The sequence below is a fragment of the Cherax quadricarinatus genome, chromosome 60, assembly GCF_038502225.1.
Source record: "Cherax quadricarinatus isolate ZL_2023a chromosome 60, ASM3850222v1, whole genome shotgun sequence".
Taxonomy (NCBI): domain Eukaryota; kingdom Metazoa; phylum Arthropoda; class Malacostraca; order Decapoda; family Parastacidae; genus Cherax; species Cherax quadricarinatus.
The window spans coordinates 18,443,371-18,464,393 of NC_091351.1; the positions used below are offsets into that span (position 1 = coordinate 18,443,371).

At 41.5% G+C, this 21,023-nt stretch overlaps 1 protein-coding gene across 4 annotated transcripts in view; it reads left to right on the forward strand.

The window, feature by feature from the left end:
- Window positions 1-21,023, forward strand: part of IntS6 (integrator complex subunit 6) — a 438,513-nt gene that overhangs the window by 66,416 nt on the left and 351,074 nt on the right. For all 4 annotated transcript variants that reach the window (XM_070097997.1, XM_070097998.1, XM_070098000.1 and 1 more), the window contains one exon: window positions 15,088-15,217. In XM_070097997.1, coding sequence (XP_069954098.1) covers window positions 15,088-15,217 — 130 coding nt within the window. The remainder of the gene's footprint in view (window positions 1-15,087; window positions 15,218-21,023) is intronic.

Genomic DNA, 21,023 nt, shown 5'->3' on the forward strand with positions numbered 1-21,023 from the left:
AAGCTCTGTTCCACAAGGCACAGTACTCGCTCCCATCTTGTTCCTCATCCTCATATCCGACATAGACAAGGATGTCAGCCACAGCACCGTGTCTTCCTTTGCAGATGGCGCCCGAATCTGCATGACAGTGTCTTCCATTGCAGACACTGCAAGGCTCCAGGCGGACATCAACCAAATCTTTCAGTGGGCTGCAGAAAACAATATGAAGTTCAACGATGAGAAATTTCAATTACTCAGATATGGTAAACACGAGGAAATTAAATCTTCATCAGAGTACAAAACAAATTCTGGCCACAAAATAGAGCAAAACACCAACGTCAAAGACCTGGGAGTGATCATGTCGGAGGATCTCACCTTCAAGGACCATAACATTGTATCAATCGCATCTGCTAGAAAAATGACAGGATGGATAATGAGAACCTTCAAAACTAGGGAGGCCAAGCCCATGATGACACTCTTCAGGTCACTTGTTCTATCTAGGCTGGAATATTGCTGCACACTAACAGCACTAACAGGCAGGTGAAATTGCTGACCTAGAAAATGTGCAGAGAACCTTCACGGCGCGCATAACGGAGATAAAACACCTCAATTACTGGGAGCGCTTGAGGTTCCTAAACCTGTATTCCCTGGAATGCAGGCGGGAGAGATACATGATTATATACACCTGGAAAATCCTAGAGGGACTAGTACCGAACTTGCACACGAAAATCACTCATTACGAAAGCAAAAGACTTGGCAGACGATGCAACATCCCCCCAATGAAAAGCAGGGGTGTCACTAGCACGTTAAGAGACCATACAATAAGTGTCAGGGGCCCGAAACTGTTCAACTACCTCCCAGCATACATAAGGGGGATTACCAACAGACCCCTGGCAGTCTTCAAGCTGGCACTGGACAAGCACCTAAAGTCGGTTCCTGACCAGCCGGGCTGTGGCTCGTACGTTGGTTTGCATGCAGCCAGCAGCAACAGCCTGGTTGATCAGGCTCTGATCCACCAGGAGGCCTGGTCACAACCGGGCCGCGGGGGCGTTGATCCCCGGAACTCTCTCCAGGTAAATTCCACCCACCACTGTCAGTACTCCACCCACCACTATCAGTACTCCACCCACCACCATCACTACTCCACCCACCACTATCAGTACTCCACCCATAATCATCACTACTCCACCCACTACCATCAGTACTCCACCCACCACCATCATTACTCCACCCACCACCATCATTACTCCACCCACCACCATCATTACTCCACCCACCACTATCAGTACTCCACCCACCACCACCAGTACTCCACTCACCACCACCAGTACTCCACCCACCACCATCAGTACTCCACCCACCACCATCAGTACTCCACCCACCACCATCAGTACTCCACCCACCACCATCACTACTCCACCCACCACCATCACTACTCCACCCACCACCATCACTACTCCACCCACCACCATCACTACTCCACCCACCACTATCAGACCTCTACCCTCCTTAACCCTTTGAGGGTTTCGGACGTACTAGTACGGCTTACGACCCAGGGTTTTTGACGTACTAGTACGCCTAAATTCTAGCGCCCTCAAATCTAGTGGGAGAAAGCTGGTAGGCCTCCATATGAAAGAATGGGTCTGTGGTCAGTGTGCATGGTATAAAAAAAATCCTGCAGCACACAGTGCATAATGAGAAAAAAAAAACTTTGACCATTTTTTTGGAATAAAACAGCAACTTTGCACTGTATTTTCGTATGGTATTTATTGTTGTATTCTAGTTTTCTTTTTCTCATTTTATAGAATGGAAGGCATATCATAGAAATTGAGATGATTTTGACTGGTTTTACAATGAAAAGTACCTTGAAATTGAGCTCAAAGTAGCAGAAATGTTCGATTTTTACCAAAGTTCAAAAGTAAACAAATCATGCCAAGCGTCCAATAGACGTCAACTGGTGAGTCTAATATTCTTTTGCAAGTGCGCCAATATGATTCATACCATTTTTTACACTAATGCAGTAGTCTGCATAACAGTAAATCTTCTATTTTTTGTGAGAATAAAAATTCAAAGTGGAAAGCAAAAGAATGTAAGAGGGGCCTTGAGACGTGACTAATGAACAGAGAAAATGTCATTTTAGTGCCAGGAATGTATTTCTTGTTTGTTCTGGACCCTATTCGGAAATTGGCATCTTTTGAAATTTGTGTGAAATTGGCAAAATTGCTAAATTCTGATCACTGTACTGGATAGTTGAAATTGGTAAATGGGTGGTTTCGTGCACTCAGTCAATAGAAAAAATCGAGTTCTAGCGAAATATTCATGTTTTTTGTCGACTAGTACAGTGGAACTGGCCGAAAATGGGGATCAAAGTGGGCAAAATCGCCAATCAGTAAACATCGCCGAGACCGCTAACTTCGCGATAGCATAATTCCGTAAGTTTTCCATCAAATTTCGTATTTTTGGTGTCATTATGATCGGGAAAAGATTCTCTGTCTTTCCATAAGATTTTTTTTTTTTTAAATTTGGCCGACCCTGAGAACGAGTCTCGGAGAGGGCCTGCCGACCCTCAAAGGGTTAATTGATGTTTCTAGAAAACTCTGAGTGTTGAAATGGAGGTAACTTCTTTGCTGGAATTATTTATTTAGTTTATGTCTTTGCAAACAGTACATTTAGATTTTGTATTTACAATAATGGGTTGCAATGCAGAGAGAGCCTTTATTATGCCTAGGCATTATGGGCCAACTTAACATTATTGGCTTACTGACTACTTAACACTAAGGATTATATCATAGTTGTACAGTAGGATAGTAATTATTTCATAGTTGTACAGTAGATTATTAATTATAAGTGAATCAAATTTGTATAAGACGAAAGATATATTCATATATTCAAAAATGCTTTTTGTGAAAACAATGATTCAATTATATTCCTGTCAACAATGGATAAAAGGTTCAAAGTGATTGTTGAAGTTAAGATGTGGGAGTACATAGGTGAGTAAATGTGTATTGAGTATTTAGCATTTAGTCTAGGGTGATTAAGTGGCTTTTGAGAAGTCTTAAATTGATTTTCAGACCGGGTTACTTTAATATCTTGTTGTAATGATTTCCATATTTTGGGACCCTTTATGTGTATAGTTTTTACACAGTGTGATATGGACACGAGGTATATCAAAAAGAGATCTGTGTCTTGTGTTGTGGTCATGTGTCCTGTTTAGGTTGGTGAGGAGAAGTTTGAGTGGGGGTTTATATTTGCGTGTATTGTTCTGTGTATATAGTAGGCACATGAATATGTATGGATGTTCTTAACCCTTTGACTGTTTCGGTCGTATATATACGTCTTACGAGGTACCGTGTTTGACGTATATATACTCGTAAATTCTAGCAGCTTTACATCAAGCAGGAGAAAGCTGGTAGGCCCACATGTGAGAGAATGGGTCTGTGTGGTCAATGTGCACCATATAAAAAAAATCCTGGAGCACGCAGTGCATAATGAGAAAAAAAAAGATGACTTTTTTTTTTAATTATGTACTAAAATGCCGACTTTGTGGTGTGTTTTCGTATTGTATTTATGGTTATATTCTCATTTTCTTGGTCTCTTTTGATAGAATAGAAAACATATTATAGAAATAGAGGTGATTTTGATTGGTTTTACTATAAAAAGAACCTGGAAATGGAGCTCAAATTTGGGGGAATGTTTGATTTTTGCCGATGTTCAAAAGTAAACAAATGATGCCATTGTCCAGTAAATGTCCAGCTAGCCATTCTAATATGCAGTCATGAATGAGTTGACATTATTTGTACAATTATTACAGTATTGAAGTAGTCTGCATAACAGTAAATCTTCTATTTTTTTGTTTGAATAAAAATTCAAAATAGAAAGCAAGAGTAATGTCAGAGGGGCCCGGAGACTTTACTGATGAACAAAGAAAATGTTATTTTAGAGCCAGGAATGTCTGCATTGTTCATTCTGGACCTTATTTTGAAATTGTCATATTTTTTCATTTTCGTGAAATTGGCCTAATTGCAAATTTCTGACCATGTTATTGGGTAGTTGAAATCGGTAAATGGGCAGTTTCTTGTACTCGATCAATAAAAAAAAATGGAGTTCTAAAGAAGTAGCTATGAGTTTGGTCGACTGGAACAATGGAATTAGCTGAAAATAGGGCTGAAAGTGGGCGAAATCGCCGATTTGTAAATATCGCCGAGGTCGCTAACTTTGCGAGAGCGTAATTCTGTCAGTTTTCCATCAAATTTCGTTTTTTTTGGTGTCATTACAATCGGGAAAAGATTCTCTATCATTTCATAAGGATTTTTTTTTTTTTGACACCAGGAGACACCTCAGGATTGAGGGTTGCGGCAGTCGAGGGGTTAATGGTGAGCAGATTCAGACTTTTGAAAATTGGCGGGGTATGCTGGCGGGAGTGGGAATTTGTTATCATTCTTATCGCTGCCTTTTGCTGGGTTATTAGGGGTTTTAGGTGATTGGATGTTGTTGATCCCCATGCGCAAATTCCATATGTAAGATAAGGGTATATGAGTGAATGGTACAGTGCCAGGAGAGCTGATTGTAGAATGTAGTACCTTATCTTTGATAGTATGCCTAAATAACAAAAAAAGGCACAATACCGTGACTGGAACGATACACAAATAACCCGCACATAAAAGAGAGAAGCTTACGACGACGTTTCGGTCCGACTTGGACCATTTACGAAACGTCATCGTAAGCTTCTCTCTTTTATGTGCAGGTTATTTGTGTATAGTATGCCTACAGTCTTGGAGATTTTCTTGGTGATTTGTTGTATGTGTGTCCGGAACTAAAGGCTACTGTCAAGGTGGATATCTAGGAATTTTCCCTGTGTGAGTCTTGTGACTGATGATCCATTTAGCGTTATGTTAATTGGATCATTTGCAGCTTTGTTTCCAAACTGAATGAAATAGGTTTTATCAGTATTCAGGGTAAGTTTATTAGTCATCATCCAGGCAGATATTTTCTGCAATTCGGCATTGACTGTGTTTGCTAGTATGACTGTGTTTGGGTGGGAAAAGACATACATAGTGTCATCTGCAAATAATATGGGTTTGAGTAGCTGTGATGCATTCGGTAGATCATTGATGTAGATGAGAAAGAGGAGTGGGACTCCTACTGTGATTGGTTGGGTGGAAGAGTTTGCATCATTTGCATACACATTGAGTTCTGTTACTAAGGTATGATTTTAGGTAGTTGAGGGAGTAGCCTCTGATACCATAGTGCACTAATTTGGAGTACAGCGGTTCATGGTCGACTGTATCGAAAGCTTTACGTAAATCAATGAAAATGCCCAGCGGGACATTTTCTGATTTTGTTAGTTTGATTGTTTTGTTTTTGGATAACTTTAATTCCAAGAATTTCAGATAGTTTTCCAGGTTTTTTTCATATCACCTTTGATGTTATGTAATCTATTTTCATAATACAATTTTTTTAGATCTTCTTATCAGGCTGGTAAGAGCTGACGAGTAATGTTTAAATTGTTCGCTAGTTATTTGACCCATTCTATACTGTTTTTCATATTTGTGCTTTGTGTAAATTGATTTGAGGATGCTTGGTGTTAGCCAGGGATTATTCAGTCTCTTTGCTGTGATCTGTTTAGTTTTTTGGGGGCAATGTTTGTTATAGAGGCTTTGGGCTTTTTTTAGAAAATTATTTATTCATTCATTCATATCTGTATATGTTTCGAGGTCATTTTGCCAATCGATGTTATTCACAGCTGCTATAAAGTTGTTAACTGCTGTCTCTTTATGTAGTCTGAAGGTTACTTTAGTAATGTCTTGTGGCAGTTTGCCCAGATTAGTTATGAGAAAGGTTGGGCAGTGGTCTGGAGTGTTGTCTGTGATTATGCCTGATTTTAAAGGGAATATGGTGTTTGTCCAGATGTGGTCTATTAAGGAGATGCTTGTCTCGGTGATTCTTGTAGGTTTAGATATAGCTGGTAGCAACAGGCAGTTACTCTTTGTGTTTGTGAATGTGGTTACTTGTGGTTCCTGGTCATGTAGTATGTTTGTTGAAATCTCCTGTTAGAAGTAGGTGGTGTTTATTCATGTGTGCATCAGTAATCATGTTTCCTAGTTTTTCACTAAAGTGGTAAATGTTTGACTGTGGTACTCTGTAGATGTTTATAACTGTGAGGGGTTTTTGCAGGTCTTTTGATTTAAATTTGGCTATGATATATTCTCCATGTTCGTCCCTTGTGCAAGATTTATTGATACATTCAAGTTGATTTGAGTAGTATATAGCTGTTCCTCCCCCTTGCTAGTCTGTTCTACAGTTGTGTATGGCCATGTAGCCAGGAATGGTGTAGACATCTGTAATATCAGGCTTAAGCCAGGTTTCTGTGAGTGTGATGATTGATATATTGGAATAAAGTGAACTGAATAATGCTGTGAGGTCATCATAATGTTTGCTCAAGGATCTGACATTGTAGTTAAAGATGGTTATGTTATTGTTTACACTGAGTAATGTCTTTGCTTGGTCTGCTGTGTAGTAATTACAGTTCCTGTTCGATTCGTGTATTTCATTTAGTAAAAAGTTTACATCAGGATCTATGCCTGTAATCATAGGATGAGAGTAATTTTACAAACTAGATTTTCTGAGTAAAATAATGTAAGATTTATATTGAATCTACAACTAGACTTATGAATAAGACTCTGTAATTATTCTAAAACTTGTAAAAATTTAAAAGAAAAAGGGATTATTACAGTACAGATAATTCAGTTATACAATTAAGCATCTAATATCACCTTAATTATTTCAACAAATGTGAGTTTATGAACTAGGGTAGATATTTACAGCTAGAATAAAGGAGCTAGTGAATATAATAATAAATGAATGTATTAAAAAGAAAATCAGTAGCACCTGAAGTAGTCAATAGCACCTGGAGTATTTTAATAAATGTGACTATATGGAAAAGAGGGAAAAAATATTAAATCTCCTGAAAGTAACCCTATAATTGTTGTTAGAACTAGGAGTATAGCAATTACTGAATAAAGGGAAGTACAATATATTGGCATATAGAGAATTATTTCAGGAGAAATGTAAAAAGGGACTAAATTAAGTAGTGGTAAAACAACCTTAAAAGAGATTGACACCGTGATATGAAATTAACCCAAGAGTAGGATTTGCCTTATAGCATAAAGTTTGAGCAATTAACCCTTTCAGGGTTTCGGCCATAATGGCATGGCTTATGTGCCAGGGTCCTTGACGTAATAGTACATGTACTCATAAATTCTACCGCCTTCAAATCTAGTGAGAGAAAGCTGGTAGGCTTACATATGAAAGAATGGGTCTATATGGTCAATGTGCGCGGTATAAAAAAAATCCTGCAGCACGCAGTGCGTAATGAGAAAAAAAAACTTTGACCGTGTTTTTGGATTGAAACAGCAACTTTGCACTGTATTTTCGTATGGTATTTATTGTTGTATTATAGTTTTCCTGGTCTCATTTGATAGAATGGAAGACATATTACAGAAATTGAGATGATTGTGACTGGTTTTACAATGAAAAGTACATTGAAATTGAGCTCAAAGTAGCAGAAATGTTTGATTTTTACCAAAGTTCAAAAGTCAACAAATCATGCTAAGCGTCCAATACACGTCAACTGGTGAGTCTAATATTCTTTCACAAGTGTGCCGATATTATTTATACCATTTCTACACTAATGCAGTAGTCTGCATAACAGTAAATCTATTTTTTGTGAGAAAAATTCAAAATGGAAAGCAAAAGAATGTAAGAGGGGCGTGGGGATGTGACTAATGAACAGAGGAAATGTTAGTTTAGTGCCAGGAATGTCTTTTGTTTATTCTGGACCCTATTTGGAAATTGGCATCTTTTGAAATTTGTGTGAAATTGGCAAAATTGCTAAATTCTGACCACTTTATTGGATAGTTGAAGTCGGTAAATGGGTAGTTTCTTGTACACATTCGATAGAAAAAATGGAGTTCTAGCTAAATAGGTATGATTTTTGTCGACTAGTACACTGGAATTGGCCGAAAATAGGACTCAAAGTGGGCAAAATCGCCGATGCGTAAACATCGTCTAGACTGCTAACTTCGTGAGAGCATAATTCCATAAGTTTTCCATCAAATTTCGTACATTTGGTGTCATTATGATTGGGAAAATATTCTTTATCTTTTCATAAAAAATATTTTTTTTTTTTTTGAAATTTGGGGGACCCTGAGAACAAGTCTCAGAGAGGGCCTGTGGACCCTGAAAGGGTTAATATCACTAAAGAAATATTATTTGAGGAGGTTGATACTAGCTAGTGGAAGATGGTACAAGGAATTGCACAGTACTGTAGTAGGAACATACACTAGTTTATTTGTAGTTTGGGAACAAAGGGAACATTAGGTAAGATTATAAAAGAATTACAGTGGACCCCCGCATACCGATTTTAATCCGTGCAAGAGGGCTCATTGGTATGCGAAATAATCGGTATGCGAATGAATTTTCCCCATAAGAAATAATGGAAATCAAATTAATCCGTGCAAGACACCCAAAAGTATGAAAAAAAAAAATTTTACCACATGAAATGTTAATTTTAATACACACAAACTGAAAAAGGCATGCACACTTACATGACACTTACTTTTATTGAAGATCTGGTGATGATTGATGGGATGGGAGGAGGGGAGGGAGAGTGTTAGTGTTTAGAAGGGGAATCCCCTTCCATTAAGACTTGAGGTGTCGAGTCCTTTTCTGGGGTTACTTCCCTTCTTCTTTTAATGCCACTAGGACCAGCTTCAGAGTCACTGGACTTCTTTCGCACAACATATCTGTCCATAGTGGCCTGTACCTCTCGTTCCTTTATGACTTCCCTAAAGTGTTTCACAACATTGTCAGTGTAATAGTCACCAGCACGGCTTGCAATAGCTGTGTGAGGGTGATTTTCATCCATGAAGGTTTGCACTTCAAGCCACTTTGCACAGATTTCCTTAATCTTTGTAGTAGGCAATTTCTTCAATTTCTCTCTCCCCTCCTTCGAACCAGTTTCCTCAGGTCTAGCCTCTTGCTGTTGAAGTTGATCTATCAGCTCATCAGTGGTTAGTTCTTCATTGTCCTCCTCCACCAACTCTTCCACATCCTCCCCACTAACCTCCAACCTCAAGGACTTTCCCAATGCCACAATGGATTCCTCAACTGGCATAATCCTCTCAGGGTTAGCCTCAAACCCTTCAAAATCCCTTTTGTCTACACATTCTGGCCACAGTTTCTTCCAAGCAGAGTTCAAGGTCTTCTTAGTCACTCCCTCCCAAGCCTTACCTATAAGGTTTACACAATTGAGGATATTAAAGTGCTCTCTCCAAAACTCTCTTAGAGTCAGTTGAGTTTCTGAGGTCACTACAAAGCACCTTTCAAACAGCTTTTGTGTACAGTTTTTTGAAGTTTGCAATAACCTGCTGGTCCATGGGCTGCAGGAGAGGAGTGGTATTAGGAGGCAAAAACTTGATGTTAATGAATTTCATGTCCCCATAAAGTCGCTCTGCCACGTCTGTAGGATGACCAGGGGCATTGTCTAACACCAGGAGGCACTTAAGTTCTAATTTCTTTTCAGTTAGGTAATCTTTCACATTGGGGGCAAATGCATGGTGTAACCAGTCATAGAAAAAGTCCCTAGTGACTCATGCCTTACTGTTTGCCCTCCACAGCACACACAAATTCTCCTTGAGGACATTCTTTTGCCTGAACAGTCTGGGAGTTTCAGATTGATACATTAATAAAGGCTTAACTTTGCAATCACCAATAGCATTGGAACACATCAACAAAGTAAGCCTGTCTTTCATAGGCTTATGTCCTGGGAGTGCCTTTTCCTCCTGAGTAATGTAGGTCCTGCTTGGCATTTTCTTCCAAAACAGGCCTGTTTCATCACAATTAAACACTTGTTCAGGTTTCAGTCCTTCAGCCTCTATGTACTCCTTGAATTCATGCACATATTTTTCAGCCGCTTTGTGGTCCGAACTGGCAGCCTCACCATGCCTTATCACACTATGTATGCCACTATGCTTCTTAAATCTCTCAAACCAACCTTTGCTGGCCTTAAATTCACTTGCATCATCACTAGTTGCAGGCATTTTTTTAATTAAATCCTCATGCAACTTCCTAGCCTTTTCGCTTATGATCGCTTGAGAGACGCTATCTCCTGCTAGCTGTTTTTCATTTATCCACGCCAATAAGAGTCTCTCAACATCTTCCATCACTTGCGATCTTTGTTTCGAAAACACAGTTAAACCTTTGGCAAGAACAGCTTCTTTGATTGCCTTTCTGGTGCCCACAATAGTAGCGATGGTTGATTGGGGTTTCTTGTACAACCTGGCCAGGTCGGTGATATGCACTCCACTTTCATACTTATCAATGATCTCTTTCTTCATCTCTATTGGAATTCTCACCCTTATTGCTGTAGGGTTGGCACTAGAAGCTTTCTTGGGGCCCATGGTCACTTATTTTCCAGAAAAAGCACCGAAAACACTGTAATAATACGAAATATTCCGATTGTATGCTTGGATGTTACCGCGGAGGCTGGCTGGTAAACAATGCCACCGGCGGCACATGTGAGGCTGGCTGAGGGCGCACATTGGACGCGTCTCGGACGAACATTGGTGAGCGGGTTTTTAAGCGGTATGCGAGGCAAAATTTTTGCGATTAAAGCAAGCGGTATGCGGATTAATCGTTATGTGATGCCATCGGTATGCGGGGGTCCACTGTATAACAGTGCTTATGTAGGAATAAATGGTAATACAGATATTATTAAAGAGTAAGTATCTTATTAGCAAGTAATAAATTGTGGATGGGAAATCTGGGAAGATAACACAAATTGGGTCACACAAGGAACTGTGGGGGAGGGACACGGGATAATGAGGTAGTAAACACTATCCAGGAGGTGATAGTACAGGGACGAGGTGCCTCACTACAATCTGGGATTAGTGTGGGAGTATTATCCTTTCATTTATGTCTTGGAAGAGTATGTGGGATGTGATGAAGTACCTGACATTTCTCTGGGTACAGCATTGGATCTGACTTCAGATATGCCATCAATTAGTGGTGGCTTATTTGGAGCTTGCTCGTAACTCGGATTTTGGCTTGCAACTCGATGCAAAAAATCAACAGAGCAACGGCTCGTAACTCAAAAAACTCGTAAGTTGGGGCACTCGTAAGTCAAGGTACCATTGTACTTAAATCCATCGATAAAAAACATCTATATGAAAAACAATTCAGGCAGGTCGTAATAACAAAAGAACTAACCAAATGATACACCTCAATACTTACTAATCTAATACGGAAGTCCAAACAAATGTATTATGTAAACAGATTTAAGGAAATAAAAGGTGATATGAAAAAGACCTGGAAAACTCTCTCTGAAATTTTGGGCTCTAGAAAACTGTCTAGAAACAGAGAGATTAACTTAGCAAAACCAGACGAACTACACATACAGCCTATAGACACTGCCAACAAACTTAATGTCTTCTTTTCTACTATAGGATCAAAACTATCAAGCAAAATCCCAAAAGCAAATACTCAGCCACAAGACTACCTCACTGGTAATTGCCTGCATACTCTATATATAGCACAAACAAATCTTACTGAAGTCTCACTAATAATTAAATCATTAAAAAACAAGGCACGAGACCTAAATGACTTGCCAACAATCATGTATAAAAAAGCAGCTCATGTGCTGTCCCCCATTATTGCAACATTAAAAAATCGGTTGAATCTTCAACATTCCCATCCTTACTCAAGACAGCAAGGGTGACCCCCTATCCTCAAAGGAGGTGATCCTACACAACTAAACAACTACAGACCAATATCTAACTTGCCTTGCTCTCTAAAATCTTCAGAAAAATAATACATAAACCTACTCCTACCTCCTATCCCATAGCATACTGAACCCCTGCAATTATTCAGATGCTCGAATGATGATGATGCCCATGATGATTCTCTTCAAATTGCTTGTGCTCTCTAGGCTGGAATACCGCTGTACGCTAACGGCCCCTTTCAAGGCTGGTGACATTGCAGACCTGGAGAGAGTACAAAGAACTTTCACGGCACACATCAGTGCAATAAGGCACCTAAACTACTGGGAATGATTGAAGGCCCTTGATCTGTATTCCCTCGAATGCAGGCGAGAGAGATGCATGATAATATACACTTGGAAGGCCCTGGAGGGATTGGTACCAAACCTGCACATGAAAATCACTCCATATGAAAGCAAAAGACTCGGCAGGAGATGCAACATTCCCCCAATGAAAAGCAGGGGGTGTCCAAGGTCCAAGACTGTTCAGTTGCCTCCCAGCATACATAAGGGGGATTACCAATAGAACCCTGGCTGTCTTCAAGAAGGCACTGGACAGGCACCTAAAGTCAGTACCTGACCAACCAGGCTGTGGCTCGTCAGTCAGTTTGCGTGCGGCCAGCAGTAACAGCCTGGTTGATCAGAACCTGATGCACCATGAGGCCTGGTCTCAGACTTTGCCGTGGGGGTGTTGATCCCCGAAACCCTCTCCAGGTAAACTCCAGGTAACTGCATACAGTAATTGAAAAAGTGAATATCCTCTGGGGCTCTTCATAGACCTATGGAAAGCATTTTGATACATTAGACCACAATATCTTGCACCTAAAACAAGAGCATTAAGGGGTCAGTGGACACTATCTCAAATACAGTGGTCCCTCGTTTTTCATAGTTAATCCGTTCCTGGAGTTGCTACTATTATAGAAATCTACGATTTTCGAATAAATTTTCCCCATAAGAAATAATGTAAATACAATTAATCCGTTCCTGACACCCAGAAGTATTAAAACAAAAAAAATTTTTACATGAAATATAGATGTAGTACATAAACAATACAATGGGAAATGATGAATGAAACATTAACAGCATAACACTTACCTTTATTGGAGATTTTTCTTAGTGTATGGGAGACTGGAGGAGGAGAGAGATTGGATTGTTTATAGTTTGGAAGGGGAATCCCCTTCCATCAACACCTCAGGTACCAATTGCTTTTCTAGAGTTGCTTCTCTTCTCTATTTCTTAATGCCACTAGGACCACCTTGAGAGTCATTGGAGTCCTGTCTCGCAAAATAACTGTGGAGAGAGCTCTGTTTCTGGCGTCTCTTTAACACTTCCCTAAAATGGCCCAAGACTTTGTCATTGTACATGTTGCCAACATGGCTTGCAACAACATTGTCAGGGTGATGTTTCTCCATAAATCTTTCCATCTTACCCCGCATAGCAAAAATCTCTTTAATTTCTGAAGAAGGCACCTTCTTCCATCTCCCATCTCCATCTCAACATCTTCGAGTACTGGTGATCTCATTTTTGTCAGCATAGTTACCCCCCTTTGCAACAACAGCGTCCTTGATTTCCTTTTTCTTGGCCACTATGGAACATATGGTTGTGTAGGGTTTCTTATACATCCTGGCCAGTTCGGCCGCACTTGTGCCATTTTCATATTGTTCAATGATGATTTTGTTAAATTCAATCGCATTTCTCACCTTCTTTACCACAGGCTTGGCACTAGGAGCTTTCTTTGGAGCCATGGTAGCTTATTTAGTACTTGCAAGCACTAAAATGAGTGGAATATTATGAAATATTTCGTAGGAGCACGTGAGGGGACCTTCACTCACTGGTAAACAATGCTAGACTGGCTGGGTAGGGAGGCCGCCCCGGCTCACACCGTGCGCACGCGTCCCGGATGAACTACTATTCGCGAGTCAACCTATGATTAGTGAGCCCATGTTTATACAAAAATATCCCTATGATTTCCGAAATCTATGATTCCCGAAAACTACGAAAAACGAGGGACCACTGTATAGGAAAGGCTTGGGGGAAGTGATTAATGAACGAAGGAAATGTTGCTTTAGTGCCAGGAATGTCTTCAGTGTTTATTTTAGTAACTGTTTTTAAAATTAAATTTTTTTTTTTTTTAAAGTGGCTGGATTACCAGATTCTACACACTTTGGAATGAGCAGTATCTGGCACTCAGTAGTACAAGTAGTGAAATAGCCAGGAAATGGATCAGTGTGAACAGTGTATAGGCCTTTAAATTGATGAAGTCACTGATGTGTCAATTATGCCCTGGTTGTTAACTTCACTCCTGAGGAATTCTTTAAGTTTTCTATTAAATTTTTCATTTTTGTCATTATCCTCAGGAAAAGATCCTCTTCTATTTTAGAAGACTGTTTAAACCAAATATAACGTTATGTCATTGGTCTGGCAGGGTATGCCGAGCTTGTGTTTTATTGAATGTTATTGTGGCACTTAGGACCAATATACACCTTGACCCCATTCAAAATGTACTCTTGAAAAATAATTTTTAAATCTGCATGAATAGTATACTACAGGGTCTTAAGTCTGTATCATTAATAGTTTAAGAGTAAGTGAAGTAGCTTGATGCAAAAATGACTATGTACAATGGAACCTTGGTACTCAAACTTAATTCGTTCCAGAAGGCTGTTTGAGTGCCGATCTGTTTGAGTACTGAATGAATTTTTTCCCGACCAGTTTTCTTTTGGTTGACTGTTGTCACTGATCTTCGTAGGGCCCATGGTAACTTACTTATACACATAATATAAAAATACACCAAAAAATGTGAAGAAATATGAAATAGTTTACATCGAAGTTCTGGCAAGTCGTGTTTGTTTGATCGAGTGCCGAGCAAACAGTTGACTACCGAGCGATATTTTTTTTTTTTTTTTTTTTTTTTTACCAAACAAAGCGTTTGAATACCGAATTGTTAGAGTACCGAGGTTCCACTGTACTTAACATTAGTAGACTTCAATTTTTAACTTTTTGCTTTCTTCACCAAGTTGACTTTTATTGACTTGACAGCTTGGATACTTAGGTAATGCAATGAAGGTTTTCCACTGGAGGTTCAGATTCAGTCATTTCTTCTATACTATTATCTATACTATACCATTATCTTCTATACTATTATCTATCTTTTTGTTTGAAGCATTCACCTGAGGGTTTGTGTACTGCTGGATAAAATGTCTACAAAGGGGCTTATATTTTGTAATTTTCATCACTTCTTATGATAATTAGGTTACAGTATGTCATGTCTAACACATGTTCTTACTACTTCACAGGCTGGCTGGAAGGAAAACTTGGCCACTTTTATGAATGAACTGAAGAACATAAAAGCTACAGGATTATCCACTCTTGGTCCAGCTATCAAGAATGTTTTTGATGTTCTTAATATCAATCGCATGCAATCAGGTACTTTTTTACACTATTTCTTTGTGTGGTTGTGGGGGTGGGTGGGTGTAGGTTGAGACGAGCTACAGTACAGGTACAACATTGATTTTCCGGACACTAATGGTCTGGAAACTTATAATCCATACAAATTTACGAGAAGGAACTTGAAATTCCCATAGCAGTGTATTTACCGCCCATCCCATATTGCACTCTCTAAAGGTGATAAATTAAGTAATCTGGAAAGGCTTTGGAACCAAAGGGTCCAGAAAATTTATATTCGTATTTATCTATTTGTAGTTTTAGTTATAATATGTTATGACTGTGATGTGTGTCTTTTTGTGCATGAGGATGTGTACTTCTGCCTCCTGCAGTTTATTGCATGGCTGCCTTCTGCACTTTATTGCACAGCTGTCTCCTGCAGTTTATTGCATAGTTGCCTTCTGCACTTTATTGCATGGCTGCCTCCTGCAGTTTATTGCATGGCTTCCTCCTGCAGTTTATTGCACAGCTGCCTCCTGCAGTTTATTGCATGGCTGCCTCCTGCAGTTTATTGCATGGCTGCCTCCTGCAGTTTATTGCATGGCTGCCTTCTGCACTTTATTGCACAGCTGTCTCCTGCAGTTTATTGCATAGTTGCCTTCTGCAGTTTATTGCATGGCTTCCTCCTGCAGTTTATTGCACAGCTGCCTCCTGCAGTTTATTGCATGGCTTCCTCCTGCAGTTTATTGCATGGCTGCCTCCTGCAGTTTATTGCATAGTTGCCTTCTGCAGTTTATTGCATGGCTTCCTCCTGCAGTTTATTACATGGCTGCCTCCTGCAGTTTATTGCATAGTTGCCTTCTGCAGTTTATTGCATGGCTGCCTCCTGCAGTTTATTGCAGAGCTGCCTCCTGCAGTTTATTGCACAGCTGCCTCCTGCAGTTTATTGCATGGCTGCCTCCTGCAGTTTATTGCATGGCTGCCTCCTGCAGTTTATTACATGGCTGCCTCCTGCAGTTTATTGCATGGCTGCCTCCTGCAGTTTATTGCATGGCTGCCTCCTGCAGTTTATTACATGGCTGCCTTCTGCAGTTTATTACATGGCTGCCTCCTGCAGTTTATTACATGGCTGCCTCCTGCAGTTTATTGCATGGCTGCCTCCTGCAGTTTATTGCATGGCTGCCTCCTGCAGTTTATTGCATGGCTGCCTCCTGCAGTTTATTACATGGCTGCCTCCTGCAGTTTATTACATGGCTGCCTCCTGCAGTTTATTGCATGGCTGCCTCCTGCAGTTTATTGCATGGCTGCCTCCTGCAGTTTATTACATGGCTGCCTCCTGCAGTTTATTGCATGGCTGCCTCCTGCAGTTTATTGCATGGCTGCCTCCTGCAGTTTATTACATGGCTGCCTCCTGCAGTTTATTACATGGCTGCCTCCTGCAGTTTATTACATGGCTGCCTCCTGCAGTTTATTGCACAGCTGCCTCCTGCAGTTTATTGCATGGCTGCCTCCTGCAGTTTATTGCACAGCTGCCTCCTGCAGTTTATTACACAGCTGCTTCCTACAGTTTATTACACAGCTGCCTCCTGCAGTTTATTGCACAACTGCCTCCTGCAGTTTATTGCACAACTGCCTCCTGCAGTTTATTGCACAGCTGCCTCCTGCAGTTTATTGCACAGCTGCCTCCTGCAGTTTATTGCACAACTGCCTCCTGCAGTTTATTGCACAGCTGCCTCCTGCAGTTTATTGCACAACTGCCTCCTGCAGTTTATTGCACAACTGCCTCCTGCAGTTTATTGCACAGCTGCCTCCTGCAGTTTATTGCACAACTGCCTCCTGCAGTTTATTACACAGCTGCCTCCTGCAGTTTATTGCACAGCTGCTTCCTGCATTTTATTGCACAACCGCTTCCTGCAGTTTAGTGCATGGCTGCCTCTTGCAGTTTATTGCACAACTGCCTCCTGCAGTTTATTGCACAACTGCCTCCTGCAGTTTATTACACAGCTGCCTCCTGCAGTTTATTGCACAGCTGCCTCCTGCAGTTTATTGCACAGCTGCTTCCTGCATTTTATTGCACAACCGCTTCCTGCAGTTTAGTGCATGGCTGCCTCCTGCAGTTTATTGCATGACTGCCTTCTGCAGTTTATTGCACAACTGCCTCTTGCAGTTTATTGCACAACTGCCTCTTGCAGTTTATTGCACAACTGCCTCCTGCAGTTTATTACACAACTGCCTCCTGCAGTTTATTGCACAACTGCCTCCTGCAGTTTATTACACAGCTGCCTCCTGCAGTTTATTGCACAGCTGCCTCCTGCAGTTTATTGCACGGCTGCTTCCTGCATTTTATTGCACAACCGCTTCCTGCAGTTTATTGCATGGCTGCCTCCTGCAGTTTATTACATGGCTGCCTCCTGCAGTTTATTGCATGGCTGCCTCCTGCAGTTTATTGCATGGCTGCCTCCTGCAGTTTATTGCATGGCTGCCTCCTGCAGTTTATTGCATGGCTGCCTTCTGCAGTTTATTACATGGCTGCCTCCTGCAGTTTATTACATGGCTGCCTTCTGCAGTTTATTACATGGCTGCCTCCTGCAGTTTATTACATGGCTGCCTCCTGCAGTTTATTACATGGCTGCCTCCTGCAGTTTATTGCATGGCTGCCTCCTGCAGTTTATTGCATGGCTGCCTCCTGCAGTTTATTGCATGGCTGCCTCCTGCAGTTTATTACATGGCTGCCTCCTGCAGTTTATTACATGGCTGCCTCCTGCAGTTTATTACATGGCTGCCTCCTGCAGTTTATTACATGGCTGCCTCCTGCAGTTTATTGCATGGCTGCCTCCTGCAGTTTATTGCATGGCTGCCTCCTGCAGTTTATTACATGGCTGCCTCCTGCAGTTTATTGCATGGCTGCCTCCTGCAGTTTATTGCATGGCTGCCTCCTGCAGTTTATTGCATGGCTGCCTCCTGCAGTTTATTACATGGCTGCCTCCTGCAGTTTATTACATGGCTGCCTCCTGCAGTTTATTGCATGGCTGCCTCCTGCAGTTTATTGCACAGCTGCCTCCTGCAGTTTATTACACAGCTGCCTCCTGCAGTTTATTGCACAACTGCCTCCTGCAGTTTATTGCACAACTGCCTCCTGCAGTTTATTGCACAACTGCCTCCTGCAGTTTATTGCACAGCTGCCTCCTGCAGTTTATTGCACAGCTGCCTCCTGCAGTTTATTGCACAGCTGCCTCCTGCAGTTTATTGCACAACTGCCTCCTGCAGTTTATTGCACAGCTTCCTCCTGCAGTTTATTGCACAGCTGCCTCCTGCAGTTTATTGCACAACTGCCTCCTGCAGTTTATTGCACAGTTGCCTCCTGCAGTTTATTGCACAACTGCCTCCTGCAGTTTATTACACAGCTGCCTCCTGCAGTTTATTGCACAGCTGCTTCCTGCATTTTATTGCACAACCGCTTCCTGCAGTTTAGTGCATGGCTGCCTCCTGCAGTTTATTGCATGACTGCCTCTTGCAGTTTATTGCACAACTGCCTCCTGCAGTTTATTGCACAAGTGCCTCCTGCAGTTTATTACACAGCTGCCTCCTGCAGTTTATTGCACAGCTGCTTCCTGCATTTTATTGCACAACCGCTTCCTGCAGTTTAGTGCATGGCTGCCTCCTGCAGTTTATTGCCTGACTGCCTTCTGCAGTTTATTGCACAACTGCCTCTTGCAGTTTATTGCACAACTGCCTCTTGCAGTTTATTGCACAACTGCCTCCTGCAGTTTATTGCACAACTGCCTCCTGCAGTTTTTTTGCACAACTGCCTCCTGCAGTTTATTGCACAGCTGTCTCCTGCAGTTTGTTGCACAGCTGTCTCCTGTTTATTACATGAATGCCTCCTGCAGTTTATTGCACAGCTGCCTCCTTCAGTTTAGTGCATTGCTGCCTCCTTCAGTTTAGTGCATTGCTGCCTCCTGCGGTTTATTGCATGAATGCCTCCTGCAGTTTATTGCATGGCTGCTTCCTGCGGTTTATTGCATGAATGCCTCCTGCAGTTTATTGCATGGCTGCCTCCTGCAGTTTATTGCATGAATGCCTCCTGCAGTTTATTGCATGGCTCTTACTGTTTATTACAGCTATCTCCTGCAGATTATTGCAGCTGTCTCCTGCAGATTATTGCAGCTGTCTCCTGCAGTTTATTGCTGCTGCCTCTTGCAGTGTATTGCAGCTGCCTCGTGCAGTGTATTTCTGCTGCCTCATTCAGTGTATTCCAGCTGCCTTGTGCAGTGTATTCCAGCTGCATCATGCAGTGTATTGCAGCTGCCTCTTGCAGTGTATTCCACCTGTCTCATGCTGTGTATTCCAGCTGCGTTGTTCTGTGTATTCCAGTTGCCTCGTTCAGTGTATTCCAGCTGCCTCGTTCAGTGTATTCCAGCTGCCTCGTGCAGTGTATTCCATCTGCCTTGTTCAGTGTATTCCATCTGCCTTGTTCAGTGTATTCCAGCTGCCTTGTTCAGGGTATTCCAGCTGCCTCGTGCACTGTATTCCAGCTGCCCCATGCACTGTATTCCAGCTGCCCCATGCACTGTATTCCAGCTGCCTCGTGCACTGTATTCCAGCTGCCTCGTGCACTGTATTCCAGCTGCCTCATGCACTGTATTCCAGCTGCCTCGTGCACTGTATTCCAGCTGCCTTGTGCACTGTATTCCAGCTGCCTCGTGCAGTGTATTCCAGCTGTCTCATACAGTGTATTCCAGCTTCCTCGTGCAGTGTATTCCAGCTGCCTCGTGCAGTGTATTCCAGCTGCCTCGTGCAGTGTATTCCAGCTGCCTCGTGCAGTGTATTCCAGCTGCCTCGTGCAGTGTATTCCAGCTGCCTCGTGCAGTGTATTCCAGCTGCCTCGTGCAGTGTATTCCAGCTGCCTCGTGCAGTGTATTCCAGCTGCCTCGTGCAGTGTATTCCAGCTGCCTCGTGCAGTGTATTCCAGCTGCCTCGTGCAGTGTATTCCAGCTGCCTCGTGCAGTGTATTCCAGCTGCCTCGTGCAGTGTATTCCAGCTGCCTCGTGCAGTGTATTCCAGCTGCCTCGTGCAATGTATTCCAACTGCCTCGTGCAGTGTATTCCAGCTGCCTCGTGCAGTGTATTCCAGCTGCCTTGTGCAGTGTATTCCAGCTGCCTCCTGCAGTTTATTGCAGCTGTCTACAACAATGAATATTCACTTCTTATTGTCTTTCCTGCACTACTTTTCTCTTAACTTAAAATAATTTCTCTATATCCTGACTAAATCCCCCCCCCCCCTTCCTCCAAAAAAAATCATCCCTATATATTTTCATTGTTTAGAATATCATATATTTTTTAAAGTTTGTAGTGGAAGCACCTATTACCTCCTCTGGATACCATTCTAATATTCTACTATTGCTTTTGATGAGAAACTTTTATTAGGTTTTGTGTATCACTTGTTTTCATGATTTCATAGTATGATATCTGTGCTTGATTTTAAATAAATTATTTTCTCTCAGTTTTTACACAGGAAGACACTAACAATATTCCAGTAATTAATTTTTACAATGGGCTAGAAGATAAATTATGTAACATCACAGTCACTAGTGAGATGGTTGTGAAGCAGATAGACAGACTGAAGCAAAATAAGTCGCCGGGTCCTGATGAGGTTTTTTCAAGGGTTCTTAAGGAATGCAAAATGGAACTCTGTGAACCATTAACTAATATTTTTAATTTATCTCTTCAAACAGGTGTAGTGTCTGATATGTGGAAGATGGCTAATGTAACTCCTATTTTTAAAACAGGGGACAAGTCGTTACCGTCAAATTACCGCCCAATAAGCCTGACCTCAATTTTAGGCAAAT